This window comes from Pseudopipra pipra, chromosome 1, assembly GCF_036250125.1.
Source record: "Pseudopipra pipra isolate bDixPip1 chromosome 1, bDixPip1.hap1, whole genome shotgun sequence".
Classification (NCBI taxonomy): domain Eukaryota; kingdom Metazoa; phylum Chordata; class Aves; order Passeriformes; family Pipridae; genus Pseudopipra; species Pseudopipra pipra.
The window spans coordinates 61,547,057-61,571,645 of NC_087549.1; the positions used below are offsets into that span (position 1 = coordinate 61,547,057).

General features: G+C 41.6%; 1 protein-coding gene across 1 annotated transcript in view; it reads left to right on the forward strand.

Moving 5' to 3' along the window:
• Positions 1 to 19,900, forward strand: part of SEC61B (SEC61 translocon subunit beta) — a 69,102-nt gene extending 49,202 nt beyond the window's left edge. Inside the window, exon 4 of the mRNA XM_064658864.1 lies at positions 19,771 to 19,900. Within this exon, the coding sequence (XP_064514934.1) occupies positions 19,771 to 19,885 (115 nt within the window). The 3' untranslated portion in view covers positions 19,886 to 19,900. The remainder of the gene's footprint in view (positions 1 to 19,770) is intronic.
• The last annotated feature ends 4,689 nt before the right edge of the window (positions 19,901 to 24,589 follow it).

The window sequence follows — 24,589 nt, forward strand, 5'->3', positions numbered from 1 at the left end:
AAGAAAGAGGCAATGGCTTCCACCCACCAGAAGTCTTATGTTTCCACAGTGCTGAGGCTGTGATAATTATGATACATCCAGCTGGTGCTATTATTCAACCATTCCTGAAGGAGAGGGTCGGTCTTAAGCAGCATAAAGACTGCCACAAAACTTCATGGTGGCAAAAAGTTAATTAATAAAAAAGCAGATAGCTATTCATATGAGTGGCAGGAACAACTTCCAGAGCAATGTGATTATATCTGCATTCAGTTCAGTGCTTAAGATGCCTTGCTGGTGGGCCAGAAGCCCACTGTGCTAAGTGCTGCATAAAATGGGTGAATGGAAAAAGGAGAGAACAAACTCGTAGTGGCAGTTGTCAGCCTGCTCTTGGAGGAACAGTTGTTGCAGTTGAGCCAGTGCCAGTATAATACTTGCAGTGGGAAAAAGGGGGGAAAGAATCACAGCATCAAGAGAGCATCAGCAAAACTGTTGATAGGGGGAAAGGACAAAAGGATGGGTGCAAGTGCTGATGGACTGGAAGATGTATGAATACCAGGTGAGGGTTAGTATCTGAGAGCAATGGATAATGCTGAAAGAGACTTGGTTACAATAGGAGGGGGAATTTAACAACAGAGGGCACAAAGAGATAACATGGTTTGATGAGTGGCCTATTAGGTAAGAGGGAAGGTGGAGGCATGGCTGCAAACAGTAGAAAGACACAGGTGTGAAGAAACCGACACCTATAGGTCTGGCTTGTCATCAGCGCACAAGTATCCACATTCGAGGGTGAGTGAGGGAGGAGAGTCATGGCTTAGACATGGAGAAGGAAAAGAAGAAAGAGAAGGGAGTGTGAGAGAAGAAGAGGCATCTTAATGTAAAGGTGGCATTAGTGACAGTGGCAGTGACAGGAGAAGAACCTGTCTCTGTCAGGACTGGGAGATGATGGAGAAAATGGTTAGGCTGTCTGCAGCATGGTTAGAAATGGTACGGTCATGCAACAGACAAGAGGTAAAAACTGAGTAGACAAGCATGTGGGGTGGACGGGTTGCCATGAAAGGTTATAGCAGGAGAAACTTGTGATGGCAGCAAAGAGGAGCCTGGAGATGGACAGGCAGCCAGCTTGGTTCAAGTGTCATCAGAGATGCGACAGAAGAAGGCCAAGGTGGGGTCTGGGTTTGTGTTACAAAGTGAGGTGAGAGGTGGGAAGAGCAGGAGACAGAAGTGTGAGTGGAACAGAAATCAAAGAAAAGGACTTAAGCAGAGCAGGCAGGTGACTGCTGCGAGTATGTGAGGAGAGCTGTTTTAACAAAAAAACTAGAAAGCTGAGTGAGTCTCTTCTGTGGGGAAAGGGGAGCACTGTGAAGTTTATTCTAGTACTTGTACAGCCAGAGGGTGGTATTTTCTTTGTAAGGAGAATGGAAGTGGCATAGAGTGAAAGGGGTAGTTAAGATTTCTTAGCAGGGGTATATGAAAATTAAACCTGAGGTAATAAATAATATTTGATCATTTAATCTTAACTGTATGTTTTGTTACATGCATCTTTGTGGAAAAATTGTACATAGTGACCTTTTTTACAGTCTCCTGTCCAGCACTGTGCTTTTCGAGCTTCTGGAGAAAAGGAATGAGGCTTAAATGGACCACTCCTCAATGCTCTTCTGGGCTTCTGGGCTGTAGTAGGATGGATGGCTGCATTTATTTTTAGATGATGTACAGATTCACATTTCTTCAGCTGGAATTTCTTATTATTAACCATGGTTTTCAGCCTTACTAGATTGTCAATCTCAGATCTTCCCCAAATGCCTGCAAATGTTCTTAAAACATGCTCTGAAGACTTTTCATTGATCCCACTGTTCATACAGCTTCTTCTCTTTCTGCCTGTAGACCAGCTGTACTGGCTAGGATGTCATTATAAGAATCATCACACCAAATTTCTGTTAACACTCATAAAAATGCATGTTCTGTCAATGACTAAAAGTGTTCATTTTCCTTGCCTTTGTGTTCAGACAGCTTCCTACATTCATACTTTCATTTTTCTTCTAAATCTTTTGCCTCAGACAGAGTTCATTTTTTGTCTTGCTTTTTATGTTAGAAACACACACCACGTCATTGGAGTTAAACAAAAAAGTCCCCTTCTCCTCTTCCCCTACGCTGTTTGAATAGAGGCCTGTGTAAGAAGCCCTGCCAGCTTTGAAATGGGAAGGCTGGTAATTTTTTTGCTTACATGGAGATCATTTTAATCCAAACAGACTCTCATTTCGAAAGATATAAAGGACATTCCATTGCTTCTTGAGTCCAAAACACTTCTAAACTGACACATTTACCACTTGGTCTCAGTTTGCACAGCACAAAGCACATAAGAGTGCTTTGTCTGCAGTGTTATAATGCTGTTCTTTCAGAAAGCTGGTAATTCTCTAGCATGAGCTTTGGCATGATCTCACTAACAAAGCTCAGCACATGGGCAATAGGGTACATATCTGAGGGATGCCTTGTGTCAGAGGCCTTAGTTTGTGATAGCACTAAGTGACCCTTGTCCTTTCTACATGCCTTCAGCCAGTTCGAGACAACGTGAGCTACAATCACAAGCATCTCTTACATGCCAAGACTTCAAGCCCAGATTACTATCATCAACGAATGCTTGAAGAGCCATTGCAAGCTAATTGGGCTGCAAACACTACTTTCCTATCTAGAGGAGCCTGAGAAATTCAACCTCAGCATTAAAGAAAGGCCAAAACCAAGGAGGGAATCTGCTCGAGACACCATTTGTCTAATCACTAGCCGGTCTCTCCATGTTATTAATTGTAGTCTCTAAGAAGAGGATTATTTGGACTGGGCAGCAACTGTCAAGCTTCCTGAAGAGCAGAAATAACTTTGCCTATCTGAGGGTAGTCGGTAGTTTTTTACCTGACATTCATACTCGTGAGACGGTGATCCTGCAGCTGTCTGCACAGACTGCTCCAGCAGTTTGCAACCCTTATTAGCACATAGAGTATGACACATATGTGCTGTAGTTGCCAGGTACTTTAGCTTTTGGACAGCATACAGCTTCTGAACCGTACCAAGTGAGAATGTATTTGTGAATTCGATGAAAGCATATGGCTGGAGAGTAGCTGACAGGCCATCTCCCCTTTGAGATGTGTGAAATACCTACCGGTCCTGTAGATGGGGCAAGAACTATTCATGGAAGATCTGCAACAATGCTCATTCTGAGTGGTGTGGAAATGTGGCTGAAAGACCTTTTAACTGACCTTACCTAAGAAGTATGAGCTTAGTTTGAGGGAGGATGTTTTACTCCTTCACTTCAAGCATTAACGCATTCTGAGCCGGTTTACCCATGTGGCATGGATTTCAACCAGTTCCCAACCTACTGCATTAAATGAGATGACAATCAGGCTTTGAAACATAGAATAAAATATTTTTTTATCTCAGCCACTCCCTGTGGTTTAAGAGTAGATGGATATGGTTCAAAATGTGGATTGAAATGGAAAAGAGAAATTTTCACAGACAGGACACCCCAAAACATTGCCTCCCACAGTATGAGTTAGATTGACAGAATAGAGGCCAGAAAACAAAACTGTGTTGAGAAAAGAAAACAACCCTGTGGTTCTCTGAAAGGGGCAGTCCCCCCTGATAAAGAGACTCTGGAGGCAGCTGTCTCCCCTATCTGTGCCATGAGTAGGATGCACTCCTACTTCCTGTCTGAACGACAGAGAGATAACGTGAAAAAGCCACCGTGACATTTGACATTTCTTTTAGTTTCCCTTTTTATAGCCAAACAATGTGATTCACTGGGGTTCTTCTTGAAAGTGGAGAGCTGTGAAAAGAAAATTCAAGCATTGGACTCAGATGTTGAAAGGTGACATTCCTACCCTTATGAGTGCCTCCAGAAGGGCTGAGGGTAGGTCCGGTTTGTAGCAATTAGTACCTCATCTTCTGCTCCATCATAAGAAGAAGAAAATTCTCTTATGATTGCAGTTCTTCTGCTTTGTTGACTCTTGTTGCATGGGTGTCTAATCTAGGCCAGACATATAGGAAAAGATGGGTGTCTTGGTTTTTGTTCTGGTGCATTTGTTTTACAGTGCTCTGGAGCAAGCTCGGCACATGCTCTCTCCTTTCAAAGCTATAGAAGGGGCAGATGAAACACTGGAAGATGATGAGTTAAGTGGTGGGCTTTAATAAAAGAAGCCTACAGAGGTTCCACCAAGCAAAGCTTTTGAGTTACATACAATCCTTTGATGCATATAAAGTATTTAATTTATCTAGGTAGATCTTAAAGATCTAGTTAAGACTGGGCTGGGAGACCTCAAGTATTCGTGATAGGTATGTAGCTAGAGGGAATTTCAGAAATTAGAATAAGGTCATTAAAACTCCTAGTTGTGAGTGATTCCCATATGCAGCATGCATATCCATCACATAGTACCTCATTCAAGTCCTTTAAACACCAGACAGGACGGGATGAACTATTCAATGCCCAGTGTGCTGAGATTATCAGAATGTGGAATGGCATGACCTGTGTGTGAACATTTCTGTGTCTTTGCTGCTCCTGCATTTTGCATGAGCATGTTGACAGATCTGCCCAGTCAGTGCCATGTGCAGCCGCTCTGTCTTTGTTCCAGGCCACATGCCCTGTAGCTTTGCCAGAGATTTTCCCTGTGTAGACAAGCTGTGGGTGTGTACATGGAGCTCCCGAAATGTTTCATTAGTGAGGCGCAGAGTATGTAGCTGATGAGCTTATGAAATTGTACAATAATTTAGGTTGGATGTGACCTCTGCTGGACACAAGTCCAACATCTCTTTCAAAACTGGGCTGGCCTCTGAGCAAGGTGAGGTTGATCAGGTCCTTGTCCTACTGCATTTTCAAAATCTTGAAGGATGTAGATTCCACAACTTAGCTGGGCAACCTGTTTGACCATGGTCCAAGTCTTTCATCTGTGTGTGTGTGTTTCTGTGTGTGTGGTGTGTGTGTGCAGAGAATAGGGGTGGCAGGAGGAGGAGGGAGTGCACTCAGAGGTGTGTATGTGCTTGTTCATGAACGGAGCCGTGTCCCCAAATTCTGTTTCCTCTTTGGCAGGTGAAAAGAGCACACTGCCACTGGCAACCAGGGCAATATCTGGATGACTTTTAGAAAATCTTCACATTAAGCAGAATTGCATGTTGTGATCAGTGAGATAGTTTTTTAGAGAATATGCTTTTAGTTTGGGGTTAGTCTTGCAGTTATGCAAGGATTCACTGCTTTTAAATTACTGGAAAAATTAGTGTCTTGAATCTCTTTCACTTTTAGATCTATTGTCAGTTTATTAAATTCAGATTTATCGCTGACTTTCCTAGCCAAAAAATAGCTGTTAGCACACTATAACAGAGCATAAATTTGAGTTCACTGAATCAAAGACATTATTAAAGGAAAAAAATTACTTAATGACCTGTCTGATCTAATAAATCCTGCCATTCGCATAAAGAAGATGACAAGAATTTATGTCCGCTAGATGTGTAAAATGAAGGCAGTCATGGCTGGGTCTTGAAGTGGTTTCTTTAGCCAGCTGGTCTTTACTGTAGAATCTTGTAGGTAAAGATGAGGTAAGGATTGAAATGGCTAAGTAAGATGCTATTGAGATGATCAACACATTTTCTTAGGTAGCATTAAAATCAAAGTAGCCAGATGGTTTGAGACTTCTGAGGTTGTCTGCGGGCCACCATGCTTCATGCCTGGCAGAATCCCCTTGACAAAAGACCTGCTTTTAAACTTCAGGCTTACAGTGTGAAAGGGAATTATCGTAGTCTCCATTCAGGAAATCCCATTTAACAGTCTGACATGAATTTGCTGACCACCAGTGCTGGGTGCTGGTAAATCTGTAAAGTGACTTTTCTTCTTATTTACTCATGGATAATATCTGAGTGGAGATGTCTGTTTGTAACCTGCCAACCACTTGCCTTGCAGCTGCTCCCTCTAACTACTGTAGGGGCCTTCATTTGTGGAAATAGAAACCACCTTAATGACAGCCCGTTCAAAGCCTGGCTGAGATTTGCCTTATGCTCTGCTCTGACCTTCAGTGAGCAAAGAACACAGGGTTGTCGATTCCCTCCTATCCTTGGTAAGCTGCCACTTTCATGGCACACACAGGTTCACATACACTTTTCTGTAATGAAGTAAAAATAAGAGAATGCTTTTGCGTCTGCCATGTACTTTTGCATTTACCAAGCACCTATCATTCGTTGTCAAGTCAGATAATTAGCTCTGTAGTTTCATAATTAGGCTTGATGATACAAACATATGATTCAGATTCCCTAAAATATGCGTGTGTATATACACACATATATAAATATTATATTATATATAGGGAAAAAGTAATTCTGAAGACCAGTTTCTATTTAGTTACAAAGCTTACATGTGCCTAGAAAATTTCATACACCCATGGGCCATGCCTAAACTTTAGAGTCAAGCATGTATTTGTTCAGACTCAGACATCAGTCTTGTAACAGATGCCACAGAGAATCAAGTGAGTCTCTTCTGTTCTCCTGGAACAGCATTGCCCCAGGGCCATCCTTGGAGGCATCAGTAGAGATCCAAGTTTCTTTGTTTGATTCAAAGCATATCAGCATATTTTCATTGATTGAAATGTACTTTGGTTCCATTCATTCCCACTCACGTAGTGCTCCCTCATGGCAAGGACTTGTAACTATGGCTCAAGCATTGCAGTTTCTGCTATCACATCTGGGCTGAATTTTCTCAGGAGCATAAACACTCCAGGATGGGTTTCCTAGCATAGCTTCAAAGTGGGCACTCCCATGACAGCATTTCAAAGCACTTTCTTTTTTTTCACCCAACTTCTGTGAGCAGCACAGTAATTCTTTATCCCCTTAAAAGCAAATGTTGTGCAGCCCTAAATGCTTCATCAAACCAGGCCCATGGAGTTTTAGCATGCTTTCCATTTATTCCACACTTTACAGCCTTCAAGAAGACTAATTCATGTGCATCATCATATTCTCTCCTCAAGACTCCTGTGTGTATGTCTGTGTTGGCATGTTGTGCCTGGGATAAGTGTAATGGCAAATCAAGGAGAAGGGATCTGCTCAGAGGGAAAATGAGAAAGAGAGGAAGTAAAGCACTTTTGTAAAGAGGCACAGCAGGTAACTGGACTCTTCAAGGCTGGGAAGAAAGGGGAAGAAAGTGGATAACTTGGGTTCAAGGAGACGGTGCAAAAATATCTCCACTTTCTTCAAGAGTGTAGGCTTTTTATCTGGATGATTCCTTGCAATAGCTTTATTGCTTCTAAGGCAGGGCATCCCCCATTTGCCCTCTTTACTTGCATCTATACAATCCTGTAGGACATTTGGGAGTAGAGGAATTTTCCACCCATAAGAAAAAAGCCCAGATGGCCTGGCAATGTTGAACTCCCTTGCCTCAGGGGCTGCATTGCTCTGTCTTTTCTGGTGATAATATGTCAAAATGCAAATATAGTTGGATTTCAGGCCCCCATGTGGAGCTTTTGCCTAGGAAATGTAGCTGATGCTCACATCATACTTTCATGTATTTATTTTTGTTGGTAAGTTTGAACATATTTTCCTCAGCCTGTGGTTCTCTCCCTGCTGGTTGTACACATGTAGTGAATAATTCATTCCCGAGAATATAATTTCGCTTCCTTAGTCCTGATGTTTTTCTGCTACATATCCAGATGTGCTGCTCCATCAGTTAAGTTCTTCTAATATTAACATTAATGATAATAGGGTTTGCCACTGATGGCAGCTGCATCTGCTTGTTTCAGCTTCAGGTTCTATCAGTGGACATCTGTGTGCCTTGAAAGCATGCCTCACAGGCAGAGATGTGATTTTAGGGTTATACTGGCTATCGTGAAATAGGAGACTTTGGGGAAAGAGACCAGTTAGCCCTCTGTGGCTTTCTCATTTGAGGTTAAGATATGACCAGCTAATAGGTCAGTGTTGTCTTTGTCCAGTTAGTTTCAGCATGTGTCTTCCTATGTTTGAATGAGATGGGGCATATCTAAAGCTAAGTCTGTGATACATACCAGGACAGGGTAAGCAAACTCATTTTAGGAACTAACTGCTATGAATTTTCAGTTGGTGGAAATGAATATGAGCATCTAATTTTGAAAAAACATAGCCCAGCATCTAGTCCATTTAGGTCTATTCAGCTCTTTGCTGGAGCATCTGTAAATCTTCATAGGCCCTGGACACAGGCTCCATCAAGCATGGTACCAACCTTAGATGGCCCCTAGGCTCACCCTGCCAGCAGCAGCAGATGGAGAAGTTAAGGAAAGAAGAGATTCTCCTTGAAGGGAGTCTATCAGGTGGCTCTACAAAGTAAGAGAATGCTGACCATGAGAACAAGAAGATTCTGAGAGTTGTCCCCCATCACAGAGGCTTGTCTGGCTGGGCTTAGGGGCAAATTAGAGAAAGCACCTTTGAGGGGTTCCTCTCTTCCTTTGGTGATCTTGAAGAAAGCTCTCATACAGATCTGGCCCTCTTGACCCAGTCACTGGTGGTTGTTGCCCTGTTATAAAAAAGAACACTTTCACAAATTAGAAATAGACCCCCCACTCCCAAAAGCCATATTAATTTTGTTTCTTTGTTCCCAAAGTTGACTGTGCAGCAGGATTCCTGGGTCAGATCTACATTTAGTAATGTATACGTGTATACTAAAAATACATTGGTATAGCTTGATTTTTTTGTGAATATAGGTTTGCTGTTTCTGAGGGAGCAGGCATATGGGATATAAGGAACATACTGTGCATGAAACATGAGTAAAGAAAGCTGCCACCAAGAGTTTTAAGACTTACCACTTGGCTGATTCATATTCATGGGGTGATCTTTAACTTTTAATGAAAGTAAAAGCTCTCGTCCGGAATTATCTAGTCCTCTAGTTAACAAAAACCATAGGAAATGAAAGGAGAAATGTAATGTGTTTAAACAAGAGTGCACACAAGCTTTGTGGGTAGCAGTCTTCTCTGGCCCTGAGAGAAAGTGGCTGGTGGATGCAGAATACAATAAACATATATAGAATTGTATAAGTACTGGCAAAGGAAGCTGATACTGTCTGAGAGTCTCGGCTGCATCCCCTACACTCACCATCACTCTGTGTCTGAGTGAATTGAGGTGTTGCCTGAAGAAACTGTGCTAGAAAAGACTGTCACAGGAAAGATACATGATAAATTGAAAACACCAGGTTTTACAAGCTTGTACCAGTATTCCGGCCACTCAGGCTATCTAAAGAGTCTCTCTTGCTTTAAAAAAAGAACCTCTATTAAGACATCTGAGTTCTCAGATGGTCCATGCAAAATATTCAACAGAGTAGGGCTTTGCCTTTTGAATCTGGCTTACACACTATGCTTATGGCATACTTGAAGACACCCTGTACATCACATAATTCATTTGATATGACTCCATTTAGGCTGTCTCACACCCAGAGACACGCAGTTGATCAGGTGCTGAATATGCATTATACCAAGAGAAACTGCAGACATGTCACACATCTAGACAGCCTCCAAAGAATAAGTGATGAAAATTGCATGCAAGGTCAGATGGGGGAGCAGTTGGATCATGGGCAGCAATTAGAACATCAAGAGAGGAAACAAAACATTCTTGTTGCAGGTCTCCTGTGTGGTTGCAGTTGATCTGTGAAATTCAGGTCACTTGCCAGGTTTGTGTTGCTACATTAAACAGCATTACAGGAGGAACAACACTGTACTGCACAAGGCTTAAAAATGAAGTTTGTTGCAATACAAAATGACTGTGAGAGCCAAGAACGAAGAAAAGGGACATGTAACCTTTTGAAATAAATATATGCTCTTCATTTCTAAATTAAAAGCAAAACCAACTGGGAGGAGAGTTTAAATTTGCCTTTCCCCCTCTTTCTGGGAGAAATTCTGACGGTTTGGTGGGGCCCAAACCTGGACCAGAAATGATCAAAAGTAAACTAAGGAGCATATGCCAAGCCAGAGTGTATCCAACGGCAATCAAGCAGTAGTAAAGGAATTTAAAACAAAAACTTCCAAAAAGAAAAGGGAAGACAGCTGTGTCCACTGAGCACGGCATTAAGGGAGAAAGGCTGTGAAATTGGAAGACTCAAATGATGGTGTACCAGTGTGTGCAGGGCTGGGTTTCCGAGGGGACCTGACGGCAGGATGCTGCCCTCACAGCAGGGAGGGAGAACAGGAGTGCGGGCTCTGTCTGCTCAGCACAGTTGAGCGGGATCACAAATAATAGATTATAGACATCTGCCTGTTTGATGTGGGTGTGAAATTCTAAATTAGCTAACAAAATGGTGTTTTGTATTAATAACATGCATGCAATTTAGTCCATCATTTCCCTGAGAGAATGGCAAAGTTAAATAATTAATCATGCCTCAAAACAGGATTATTATAGGGATTAAGAGGAAAAAATATAGCTGCTAAAATTAAAAAAGGAATGTAGAAACAATGCCTCCCAACCATGGCAGTTGTACATAACATTTTACGTTAGTTAAACTAGAAACAGCTGAAAATGAGTAATCTGGATGCATCTATTAACCTCGCTCTTTAGTGAGGAGACAGATCTCTAAAACGCTGCACAAAGATCAATTTATGTTGTTAATCACTCCCAAAGAGTCTGTCTAGAAAGTTTAGAGCATCTTTTACTAGGGAGAAGGATGGGCTTTCTACATCTGTTTTTCTTAGAGATGCACCAGGTGAGAGTGATTTTTTTATACAAGTGGTTCTGCTGATCATTTTTTGTTTCCTCAGAATAATTGAGCATATTTACTGTGTGTTAATTTAACCCTTCTGATCTGTGCCATGTACTTGACCATTCACTTCCTGTTTTATCTTTTTCACACGTATCATTTGTTTTTAACTGACATTTTTTTTTAACATTTCAGTGAATCTGAAAGCAGCAGTTTTTAAAGTTTCCCAAATGGGCAAAGCCAAACAAGATAAATGTAAATCCAAGGTGAATCAAAAATAGTTTTAATCACAGTTACAGAACAGGTAGATTTGAAAACCATGACATTTATGTTATCCAGTCAATGTGCATACTTACCTTTTCTGGCCACTTTGTCTTTACTTCTTAGCTCTGTTTACTTCACAGTGATAGATAAATATTCCCTGGTGTCTTGTACTTCCTATAGAGTGGATCATCTACTCAGTACATGTAATTCACCTCCAGTGTTGCACAGAACAGCAGCAGAACAAATTTCATTTGCGGTGTTTCTCTAAAAGGAAAATACTTTTAAAGGAGAACAAAAGGGAAGACACTAGATTTAGTGAAGGCATGTACCAATTAACCCATGAAAGTCTCTCTTGCTCATGATCAGAAATCACACCACAGATGCTCACAGTTGCTTGAACAGCTGCATGCACAAATTCCTTGGCAATTACTGGAATTGCAGTCCTGCTGAAATCAGTGAAAGTTTTGTCGTTGATTTCAATGGAGCCAAGATCCCATGATATGTTTCCTAGGGCTTTTCTTTCCTTCCAGATGTAAATCCCTAGTCTTTACATTTGGAAAAAGAATTTTGTCCAGGAAGCAGAGTGGCAATAATGCCGGCTCTAACTTTAGACAATCAAATATTTCCAAAAGAAGAATGTCTTTGACTCAAAACAATTTTAATTCTGAACATACTCATATGAATATAAATATTGCAGGTATTTGGCATGAAGACCAATAATTATTTTTCCAAATTGTTTCGTGTGGCCCAAAACCAGGAAAAAGAAAGGATCTGCCTTTTTGTCTTACCTTACTGTCTCATTAGTCGTGCTCATGCCCAGTTCTGTTTTGAGCATGTTCACCATCTTCTGGGACCTGCACCGTGTAGGGGGAGCTCACACGTGACATTTGCATGCTGTGTGCAAGGGCTCTAGTGAGGGCCAGTTTCACTCTCAGTTGATGTGTTGGACATCAAAGGGAAGTATAGTGTTTTACTTACCTTGTGACAAAGATAATCCAACCAGAATCAATGAATAGGACAGTGCAGTCTCATATGTAGGTGCATATACCTACGGTATATACCTGGAAAAGTTTTCTTCCACAGAGAATGCTTTTTTCCCAAATCAGGAAAGTGTAAGGGAAGAACTCATTCCCCTGTGACCATCTAAAACTGGACTTTAGTGTATGTCAGTGATCTCACCTTCCTCTTTAACTAATACAGAGAAACAGGAGATGATTCATCCCATCTGCATCTCACAGTCTAGCAGCTAAGAGGAGCCAACCCCTGGAAGTACCTGTCTTTCACTCTGGACTCTGATAAATGAATATTTGACTTCAGGATCTGAGTAAGCCAAGTAATTTCAATTTTTGTTACTGCACACATTTGAACTACTTTGCAAGGTTGTTTCAGATAGGTCTTTTAATATTCTTTGACAGGTCAGAACACATCTCCTTTAATTATTAATCATATAAGCAAGCAAAGTGTTCCAAAAGATAGCATCTTCAGAAAAAAAAGTTTTCCCTTTGGTTGTGTACTGTGACAGGCCAGTATCACAGGCCCAGAGGTGTCATCTCTTAGATCACCTAGCTTGATTGCAATTATTAAGTCAATATCATATATTATGACTAAATTTCTCCATCATAATATGATCAAGTCGAGCTAAACCCCTGAATGATTAATTTAATTGTCCCAGTTCCTAAAGATTTGGCTTTGGTGTCAGATGCATTCACCTCAGAAAACCTTTATTAATAAAATCAGTTGAAACCTGCAGGAACATGTCACTGCTTCCCATGTAAAACAAGTCGGCTCTGTGGGGTTTTAACAATGTACAAAAATATATGGAAGTTATATTTCCTTTCCAATATTTGGTTGCAATATATTTAAGCATTTTATTAGAATTTAGATTTTAAATTTCTAAAACTATTATTCCTAATTTACGTAATTTCTAGTAAATGAATATTTCCATATTTTCTGGTTAGTGTCCATATTTATGTCTCCAGCTCAAAGGACGATAGTGTGTTTTCTCCCTCAAATGAACTGTGTACTGTTTCCGAAAAAATCAGCCTTCTGTTCAATCCTGTTTGCAATATGGACATACCTGAAGGTCCCAATGTTCCACAGAAAAGCTGAAATTGAGCAGTGACGGTCACAGGTAATTTCAAAGGGGAGAACTACTATATACCCCAGAAGAGAGACATGCAGAAAGTTATGTCCCTTGACACTGATTGATTAAAAACAAATCTCAAAGAACTCCTATGTCATTCAATCTCCTACTTCTGGATGGCTGGTAGCAGTACTTCTTTAGTTATTCAGACACTAGCATGATACCACAAACCAGATCAAAAAGTGTATTTGAAACAAGATCTTGAAACTGACCTGTCAAATCAAGGGAAAAATTGTTTGTTCATTTTATCCTTTTTTGGCAGGAATCACCTCTTTCATGGGTGTATGAACACATGTTCAGCCTTTCCATGACAAAGTTTTTTGTTAGAGGTAGAGCCAATCTGATTATTGCTACAATCATTTCTTGTTGCACAGTTCCAGCTGTTTGCCACAGAGAGACATGGCGGGGGGAGATTTAGCTTGTAGATTTAGACTTTAAAATTTAATGTAGCTTTATAGCTATTCAGCTGACCAAATGTAGCAATTGAGTTTTAGGTGTGTTTGAATAGCCCTTAAGTTTCCAGTGACCACAGTGGTATCTTTGACAGGTGAAAAACTAAGTTTAGGTATCTTAATGCAGATCCAAATTTCTCACTGGATACTGGATTGAGATTTGTATGAAGAAAAATATGCTGCATGCTCTTTGCTTTTCAGTTCAAGGGCTAGTGCATGAACCATCTCAAAGGACTAGTTTTCAGCAACCACAGAGTACTTGTGATCAACTGCTGGTGCTGACTTTACATCTAGCTCCCATCTTTCTGTTTGGTATATGGACAGAAGCTATCTTTGGGCTTCCACAAATGCTTGTGATAACGAAGACTTGGCATCCAGGTTCCTCATGCCTGATGGAACTCCACCAGTGTTTCAGGTCTATTACTTTATTTATTTATTTGTTTTCCAGATTCATTAAGTTCACTTTGTAGTTGTGAGTGATCAGGAATTTTCCTGTGTGAGACTGGAATGGAGTTTTCCCTCTGTGGCTGCGCTGAGCTGCACAACAGGTATGAACATGGTGTTCCCCTAAGACTAGAGATATTAAGATCAAGAGGGACCTTGATGCCTCTTCTCCTTCATCAGCATGTGTCTTTGGACAGAGCCTGGAGTAGCCATTGCTTGATAAAAAGAAGGGGAGATGTAGGCAGGGTTCTTTTCCAAAGACCCAGGAGGAAATAGCTGTTGCTACAGATGCTACTCTTGGTTCCTCATCAAACTAAGCTTGTAAGCATGCTTTTTGGAGTACACCCTTGTTGATATTTGATCTTTGCTTTTTGTTGTCAATAGAGACCCTAAATCGCCATTTATTTTGTGGACGCTTTGCTGTCAGCTGAAGTCTTTCAACGGGCTTTTCAGTCTTGTGCAAGAACTTAAATTCCAGCACTTTCCTTCCTTCCCAGTTCTACTCTGCAAGTTGGATTTCAGAGTAACTCTGGGTAACTGCATCTGTGGAACAGCACTCTTTCAAAGGCTTTACTTTTCTGACTTGTATTCTGTGTAACCTTCTTATGCCTCACAAGGTTTGGCAGAAACGCACTTTTTGAATCCCAGCCCAGCATTCCAGGGACATGGATAGCCCAGAAGAGCAATTCCCAAAGTTACCGTGCTAATGCGACTGCTGTCAGCACTCAGAGTTTCTTGTGAGATTGCTGGCATTGATCTCACCAGCTTTTTAATTAAAGACACTGATCAGTATGGAACAACTTTTGACCACCAGTCAGTCCTGGAATATGGCTTAATGTCAGACCAATACACCCCATATAACTGCAGATTATAGAAGCGGGCGGAGAAAAAGAAAAAAAAAGTAGCATAGTGCCACAAAAGAATTTCCAAACCCTGAAGCACCTTAGATGGTGGTGTAAAAATCAATAATGGAATTAGAAATGCTGGATCTGTGTGAAACTGAACCAGAAAATGTATTTCAAAACTTGCTGAAGGGAGCAGTCGAACAATAATGGGGAAACGTGGGCGGATGGAAAAGGCTTCCCATGTCTCTTTTGTATGTTTCTGTATCAAAATGACAAAGGACCAGTTGTCTCCAAGGAATTGTATTTGCAAGCTTGGAATGCATTAAAAAACCATCAGTAATAAACCAGAAGAGGGAGAGACCACAAAGTCTAAGGGTGAGGCACTGGAGAGAACATAGGTCTGGACCTGCTACCTGAGAGAACTGTTTGCTTATGTGTGCGAGCCTGTGCATGAGGTACCAGGGAGGCAGGGGGATCCAGGGGCCACCCATAGGATAGTCTGAGTGTCCGAGGGGGATCTTTAGTGAGTGTATATATGTGTGTACAGGTATATCTGGCAAAGAGGAGGTTTGAGTACCAGCAGTTGGAGGAGGACTGTGGGTCTCAGGCTCCTGTATGTGCAGGTGCCAGAAGCTGGGGTGACCAGGGATCTAAGTGCCAGCTACTGCATAGACTGAGTACCTAAGGAGGGATCTATAAGGCATGTATCTGTATACATGCATATGCTATCCAATATGCTATTGTATTTTCATCTTGATCAACCAGAGAGGGAAACAGAATCAGGCTGCTCAGAAAGTTTTTATTTGTATAGGTGTTTCCTGTGTACATTGGTCTGTATGACCAGTGTGTGTATCATATATATGCACATTGACAACATCTCCCACAGCATTCTTCTAAAGAAACTGTCTGCTCATGGCTTGGATGGGTACACTGCTGGGTAGAAAACTGTCTGGATGACTGGGTCCAGAGAGTGGTGGTGAATGGAGTTCCATACAGCTGCCAGCTGGTCACAAGGGGTGTTCCCTGGGGCTCAGTGTTGGACCCAGTTCTGTTTAATATCTTTATCAATGCTCTGGATGAGGAGATGGAGTGCACTCTCGGTAAGTGCAGATAACACCAAGGTTGATCTGCTGGAGGGCAGAAACATTCTACAGAGGGATCTGAACATGCTGGATCAATGGTCTGAGGCCAATAGTATGAGAGTCAACAAGGCCAAGTGCCAGGTCCTGCACTTGGGTTGCAACAACCCCATGCACTGCTACAGGCTGGAGGAAGAGTGGCTGAAAAGCTGCTCAGCAGAAAGGGACCTGGGGTTACTCATTCACAGATGGCTGGATATGATCCAGCAGTGTGCCCAGGTGGCCAAGAAGGCCACTAGCATCCTGGCTTGTCTTAGGAATACTGTGGCCAGCAGGACCAGGAGAGTGACTGTTCCCCTGTCCTTGGCACTTGTGAGGCCGCACCTTGAGTACAGTGTTCAGTTCTGAGCCCTTCACTACAAGGAAGACATTGAGGTGTCCTGAGAAGGGCAAACATGCTGATGAAGGGTCTGGAGCACAAATCCTATTAGGATTAACTGAGGTAGCTGCCTGGAGAAAAGGAGGTTGAGGGGAGACCTTATTGATCTCTACAACTACTTGACATGAGGTTGTAATGAGGTGAGAGTCAGACTCTTATCCCAAATAACAAGCAATAAGACAAGAGAAGAAGTCCTCAAGTCACACCAGAGGAAATTTAGCTTAAATATGAGAAAAAATTTCTTCAGTGAAAGGGTTGTCAAACACTGGAACAGGGTGCCCAGGGAAGTGGTTGAGTAACCAGTCCTGGAGATATTTAAAAATGTGTAGATGTGGCACTGAAGGACATGGTTCAGTGGTGGATTTGGCAGTGCTGGGTTAACAGTTGGACTGGATGATCTAAGAGGCCTTTTCCAACCTAAATGAGCCCATGATTTTATGATTGTGTGTATGTGTCTGTGTGTACATCTTGGGAATACATACTCAGCCTCACTACTGGCAGGACCTGGTGTTACGACCCGCCCCAGAAAAAGGGAGGGGGGTAACCCAGGTTTTATCAATAATTCCCTTGGGGTGGATTAGACTGAAACGACAGTGAATAATAGGTGTCTGAAAACATATACTGGCAAGGTTTTTTTAACAATTCTGTATCAACAGGCATGCTAGCATTTCTGTGTTGTCATAGAACAATGTGGCATAGAGATAGAAAATGCATAGGGGACAATTTTGCATCAACAGGTATGCTAGAATTTTAGGTGCTGTCATATAACAATGTGACATAGAGATAACCTTTGGGAGGGGGGGAGAAAATGCATAGGGGAGAGAAAAGCAGGATAATAGTAAGGGAAAGAGAAGCTGAGAATGGACAGATGTATATAGTCACTGCCCACAGGGTCCAGCGATGAAACTTGGTAGTTGCAGCTTCCATGTCTGTCAGTTGAAGTGGTGGCCTTGATCCGCCGGAGGTGAAGGAGGGAAGCCCCCACACTCCAAGAAGTTATGAGGTATTATATCCATGGTCAGTGTCACGGGCCATGCCTCGAGCCTCCAATCTCTCCCTGGGCCCTGCGCAAGAGCTGCTGTGTCTGGCCTGGTTCCCGCCCTTTTCCCGACTGCCAGAGGGGGGATGGGCTCCTATGGGCCATCAGAGGTCCTGCCCCTTCAATTGCCCATCAAAGGTCAAAAACCTGCAAGCTCAGCTCTTGCCTTTTCAGGGCTTCACACATTCAGCACTGGAGGGAGGGAGGGGCCGGATTGCTCATCAGAGGTATAATGCAAGTCAAAAGCCTGCAAAAGTCTTCTAGAATGCATAAATCATCAAACATTTCAGTCTCTGACACCTGGAGACAAAGAGCTGCAGCAGCTTCACCTCTGTTGGGCTGTAGATGTTAGGCAACCCCTGGTTTTCCCTGTTTATCTCAAACAAGTGAGTTTGCCCATTCTTTTTTGTACAAGGCATCTCTGCTTGCCTGCTTTTGAAGTTTTGCAGAAAGGAGTCAAATATGTAGTTTCAGCTCAGAATCATTTCCAGAAGAGGAGAGAGAAATGTTTTGGAGCCTCACAGCCACAGGCTTATGCCTGTCTTCTTAAGGCAAAGAAGGTGGATCAGAAGCCTATGCTGAAGTGAAATAAAAGCTTAAATTTAAACACTACCTGTCATGGGCTGAAAGCATTGGAAAGTTAGGGTTAAAGACTCTCTGTAGTTGCCCGCAGAGAGCTAAATGCCATGTTGAGGTGACAGTCAGGATCTATTGTGCAGTGAAGACACTTTGGAAATTTGGGGAGTTTTTGTCCTAAAAGCTCCTCAAAATCCATAAATCGCTGTCATCTCAAGTGTATTGATCCAGTGTTGACATGTGTTGTTTACAGGGATTGGAGCAGCCACCAACACTAGCGAAGACAGATCCATATTACTGCCTCACCCTAGTCCTGTGTGTAACATGTCAGCTGGCACGTGTTATGGCCATGTTGTAAAAACTCACCCTTTTTCCTAGGTCTGCTGCTCTGTTGCTGAACGAGACAGTAAATAACAGGGACCCTGTTCCTTGGGATTATACGAGACTTCACCAGGCACAAACAAATACGAGTGTTGTTACCTTCAGTCTTCATTTTCACAGCTCTGTTCTCATGATGCTTTAGCATTTTCTCTGAACTGTTTTACTAGTATCAGTCAAAAGAAAGATCATCATAGCTGATTAGGCCCTTATGTAAGTAGTCCAGCATCCTTGAGTAAGGTCTTGATTTTAAGTGCTGTGGCAAAGCATGCAGTATTTCCAGTGTGGACGACTGTCAACCAGAAAACATCTTTTTTCTTGAAAGCCACCAATGACTAGCTAACACTAGCTAGTTACACTGAGGTGTAACAGGTGGCTATATGAAATTTGGATAGATGTAGATGCATTACATCTCTTTAATATTTAATCTAAGTGTAGTTAATACATGCACTACTTTATGAATGGAAATCAGACAAGGATTTGGAAAACAGCCTGGTTTTACCCACGTAATAGCCAACCAAATGGCCAACAATAGAGTTTTCAGAGATTGTAAGAGAAGCAAAATGCTTACAGTGGAACTAAACTTACTGAAGTAGTTCTTATTAGTAGTTACACATCTTTTTGTGTTTTGCACTCAGGAACAAGAGCAGACCAAAAGAAACCTGTTTTACTCAGGTCACTCCAGTTGCCTTTTCACAACAAAGTACCTATGCTCATTTTTCAAATACCCAACAATTTTCTTCTCTCCCTCTCTTCATGGAAACAATTCCTCCTTCCCCCCTAAAAAACAATCAGAAAAACCCCACCCCCAAGCAGAAAGCTAGTACTAAATGATCAATAAAATACACACAAAAATGTGTGGCTTATTACATTTTATGCTTCATCCTGAAACCATTATAAAAGTTCTTACAACATTTTGGCAGTCATTTCTAAAAAGCTGCTCTGTATTGGAGAGGGAGCATATGCACCATGTGATATGACATCTGCCACAGTAAGTAAGCTTTTAATTGAATATTTGAGGAAATAAACATGTAAAACCCATGTAACTTGATGTCAAATAAGTTATTGTTGCCTCAAGGCTCTCTTGATTTTTTCCATTTTTATTTTTGGCAGGAAAGTTTGAAATATTGTACATATTGGAGACAAGAGCACTTCACATACAATCGTCCATCAGGACAGAAAACATAACATCGCATTATTGCTGCTACAGCAGCACCCCCCCCAGTCTTGGCAGTTATCAAAATGGCATTTGGGATCTGAGATTAACAATGTCTCTGCTCACATCTAAATATATATATTGAGCGCACAGAGGAAGAAAGGGAATTGACACACATTCAATTGACTGCTGTACCAGTACTAACTAGAAACATCTTTCTTACATTACCTCTGTGTTTCTTTGCACTCCTGTAACCTTTCACAACAAGCAGTGTGGCGTTTTCTCTCTCTCTCTTTTTCACATACAGGTGTACAGCTCAGAAAGCAGCACTGTTGATCCATCCCTCCCTGACCTCATCATCTTTCGTTGTTCTGCGTCTTCTTTCCCCTGTGCTGCACACTCGCTTCAGGTGGAGCATGTGAACAGAGCCAAAGATCAGCTCTTCAGATGGGAATACCTCCCTCTCAAAAGACCCTCCTAGGTCACTTTTCAACTTTTCCACTCATCTACAGTACTCATTTGTTTTTTATGTCCTCAGTGAGACACCTGTCACCTGGTAGGATAATTGATTTAATTTTTTCCCACCCATTCAATATCTGGTGGTGCTGAAGATCTCACATTCTCATTTGAGTAGCCTGTGCTGGTGGTATCTGAGGGCAGTATGCTCCTCACTGGGACTTCACTTGACAGGATCAAGCTTTCTCTTTGACTCTCCTCCAATTTACTCACAATGATGTCAAAAGGGATGGTCTGTACAGCTTCCTACAGGGTGATTTCCTGCATCATCACTGCATTTATATCCACATGGTGAATCTGTACAAGCCCATTTAAATTAATTTAATGCGTAAGATATTGAGAGACCTAGATGCTTTACTAAAAAATCTCCAGGCTCTTGATATTTTAAGCCTAATTCTCACCTTGTATGTGTGGATCTTATTCTGTTGTAATTCTCTTGGGCCAGGTCTTCTTCTCGCTTAAAAGTACTATAAACTTTGATTCCCACAAGCTCAGATGTGACAGGAGTGAAAGCCTGGACCAAGGGAATTCCTCTTCACATTAATTATGCCTTTCTGCTGTAGAATTGCCTCACCCATATTTGGCATGGATTTGTTGTCTACGAGCCCATGATACTTATTGGTCACAAACCCAACATTTCTTAGCTGTTTAAAGAGTCTTTGCTAATAGTTACTCCATTTTTTCACTGAGCTGTGAAATAAAAGACAACTACTAGGCACTCACAGAAAATCAGAGCATGATGGCCCAGTAATACCAAAAGAAAGAGACTCATTGCAGACAAGACATGTCAAGCAGTTAGATCAAGGGAAGATGAGCCACTGGTTAGAGTTCTCTGGAGCAGGATCTCAGTATGCTCATATGACAACATGCTGGATCTCTCTGCAGAAGAGAACATAGGGGATCTGTCAGAGCTTCAAGGAGGCATAACAAGATGACTGACTTCAGTTTGAAAATGAGAAACCTACACATTATGGTTCCCTCTGTAGTATGTAATTGGTTATGAAATTCCATCTGTTTTGCTTCACTTCCTATTTTCAACTCGGCTGATAAGCTTGTAGCAGGGTCACATGCCTGTTCTGGAAAAGCAATTAGGAGATCTAGAGGATTTGGTAACTGTGTAGGTGGAGCATGGGATGATAATGATTGAGAATGTTTTTTTTAGAATCATAGAATGGTTAGGTTTGGAAGGAACCTTAAAGATCATCTAGTTCCAACCCCCCTGACATGGTCAGGCTTTTTTCTAGGAAAAGGCCAGTTGATAAGCTGCTAAGAGGTTCTGTACTGAGACAGACATCTGAGGTTAGGGATTTAGATATGAATAGTGACACTGGGACAATGAGTCTATGCACTCACTGTGCCCACTGTTTCAGGTCCTTGTCTAATTATTTAAGTAGCATCATTATGACTAAAATTGATTGTGGATTGGGGGTTTTATTTCTTCACAGCAAGCTGTGGTGTGAAGTATCAGCATTTGGCACTGGCCAGCACCACCACCTGAAGAAGCTGGAGAGATCAGGAAAGTGATGGTAGTGCAAAGAAGGAAGGGAAGGAAGGGAGCTCATTCCTGAGATGGGTTACTGGAGCATAGAGCAAATTTTCTGATGGCAGAAGCCTGAAAATGAATGATAAAAATCTATACCGGAAATCATGGTGAGACTTTAAATGATAGACAACTCATGGTGTAAGGAATTCTAAGTGAAAACAGAAAGAACAATTTTTTCTTCAATTTTATGATTAACAAAGCAGAGAATTCAAATTATTTAGATTTTATGGCAGTTTTGTGTTACCTTGCTTCTGGGAAACCAGAGCTGAAGATGACTAGGTTGAATATTTAAGAACCACCCTATCTACTGTATCAGTCAGGGACTTGGGAAACATTTCAAATGCAGAAGAAAAAAGTCTCAAATATGCTGTTGCATTGTTTAGTCAAGTGTATATTTTGCCAGGTTTATTTGGACCCTCACATCTGTTTATTGAGGACTACTTCAAAGCAATCTATTTCTGCAGGACACAGTTGGCACTGTCTAAGTGTATTGTCTACTGCAAAGGGGAGAGAAGACATTAGAGTGTTAGTTTGTCATTAAGGGAAATGCTGAAATTATTTTCTTTAGAAGTAAATACAGATGACGTAGCAGGTGCTGCTAATATCCTAACCACAAAATAAATAACATGGGCATCTACAGTCCTGATAAGACCAAATAACCTCTCTCTTAAACACACACATTTTCTTGCATGATGCAAGTGTTATTATGCACTTGAACATCCTTATATGCCCACTTTAGCATGCTGTGGAAGGTTACAGAAGACTCTGTGTAGCATAAGCAGACAAACAATAGCCTTATCCCTCTTTATTTTCAGGGGCAATAGGAAAAAAATCTCCTTGTCTGACCCAGTTACAGTTATTTGTCTTTCCAAAAATATTTTCCATATGGAGATCTCCAAGTCTGAGTGCCATCTGTGAGGACTTCTTGGGTTTCTTTTACAGAGAAGTCTCTGGAGAAAGCCCAAGTGCAAGACTGGGCTAGGCTGACAAGATTTTTTCACTGAGAAACAAGGACACTTGTGTGCGGTGGGTCCTACTTCCCAGTCATTCATTTTTGGATAATTTCTGAGTCAGGACTATATGGCTCACTGGAAATGCTGTGCTGCAGATGGACACATCTTGTACTTCTGTAAGAATATATGTAGCCAGGCGATTGCCTCAGGGTCTTCAGGAAGGATGTTTTCAAATGGCAGTCAGGCTTTCAGGTGGGCATCCCATCCAGTCACTCCAGTATAACTCAGTTCTGTTGATCATCCCACTCTGTTCTCTTGTATACTTAGCTATCTTCTGAGAGGCAAAGCTACAGAGGAAGAAACACCCAAATTTACTATGAGGGCATATCTTTCTGAAGACTTTTGAGAAACAAGAACTGAATATTGGATCCATATTTTTGAAAGAGTCAGGGAAGCATCAGCATCCCCAAAGAGATGCGATGTGGTGTGTTCTATTAGCTGATGGTGCATCAGCTCATTCGTATGGGATCACTGATAGTATCAGGACACAGTGAACACTCAGTGCTAGGACCAAAAAGTCCATGGCTACTTTTTTGGATATGATCTAGAAAACATCCTGCTTAGGTTGCACAGCAAATGTGTTATTTAAAGAGACAGTGAGTAGCAAAAGGCACAGGTATTAGTGTCTGGCTTTTCGTTGGCTTTGGAGAACACAGTTATTGTCCTAGTACTACAGGGACTACAGGGACTCCCCAGTTTGTGAGAAGATCAGACTCAGAAGTGGAGGATGTCACTATTATTGCCTCTACAGAAGAACTTTACTGTGATGGGTTCTCTGGGTCCCAAGAAGCTGTACTATCTCAGAGTCCTACAGCAGGAGATAATGGTCCCTAGAGGAGAGCAAAAAATTTCTGGCTTGACAACCAGCTATCTGGCAATCTCTAGTCACCCCACTGAGCATGACTTAGGACTCACCTAAATAGGCAAATGTGTAGGCAGTGTTGAGCTAGCATAAATCCTGGTGCAGACACTTTGTTGTTGTTGCAGCACGGCTGTGCCTCTTCTGTTCTGTCACTCTGTCCTGTCATTCTGTTCATGGTGGAAAGCTTGGACATGCAGGAATTCTGACACCTGCCCTTCTTACGCAAAGTGGCCCAGTCTCTAAGTGTGCCCTCAGCATCCTTTCCACTACCTAAGTAGGTGAATTGGTCTCTTCCAGTGGTTCAGGTGCTGTCCCTGAAACATGTCAGCTCTGCACCTCTCCTGCTGCCAAGTGGTCTCTCACAAGGCACATTTGCAGATGCAATAAATAATAATGAATTTGGATGGACAGAAAGATCACACTGATGTCAAGCAGAATGAAAGGGACCCCAGAAATTTGCCTGTTTTTTTCTAAATAATATTATGGATGCTGTTTTTGCACAAATTAAAGCACACAGGGGCACAGAAGAGTAATGATTGCACTTAATGAGGGGCAATTGAAAGGTATGAAGTAGTTCTTCCAAACAAGTTCTAATCGAAGCTGGAACCATACAGACACTGCGCTCAACAAGCTTTCCTATGAATAATGCACCTAATTACCATCTGCTTTTCTCATAACATGGATAAAAATGTGATCACATATAAAATTCTCACTGTGTTTCCTAGGATACAAGGTGATCCTCATTTCAAACTAGCTTCAAAATGGCAAATGAGCAAACCTAATTTTAATAAAAACAAGGAAACTCACATGTGAAATATAATCTGGGCACTTCCAATTTCATGAAAAAGTCTCTTTGTTTGATTTCCATACAAAACCTACTGAAGAACTTGATAGTATAGCACAAAAAGGCACTTCACACTTGTGGTTTAGACAGTCCACATGGAGGATAACAGCGTTTCTCCTAATGGACAGTGTGAGAACAGTGTGAGAAAGCTTCTGACAAAACAGTAAACTCTACCGAAAGCTGATTTTCAACAATGTGAGTCAAAAGATGAGCATAAATGACTCTCATGATGCAGCTTTTTTTAATTACCACCACAGCTAGCTAGCATTTTATGTAGTGGCACTAGTAAGTACACTACTTAGTGAAAACAGAAAAAGCTAAAATTATACTTCTTTTACTTGCATCAAC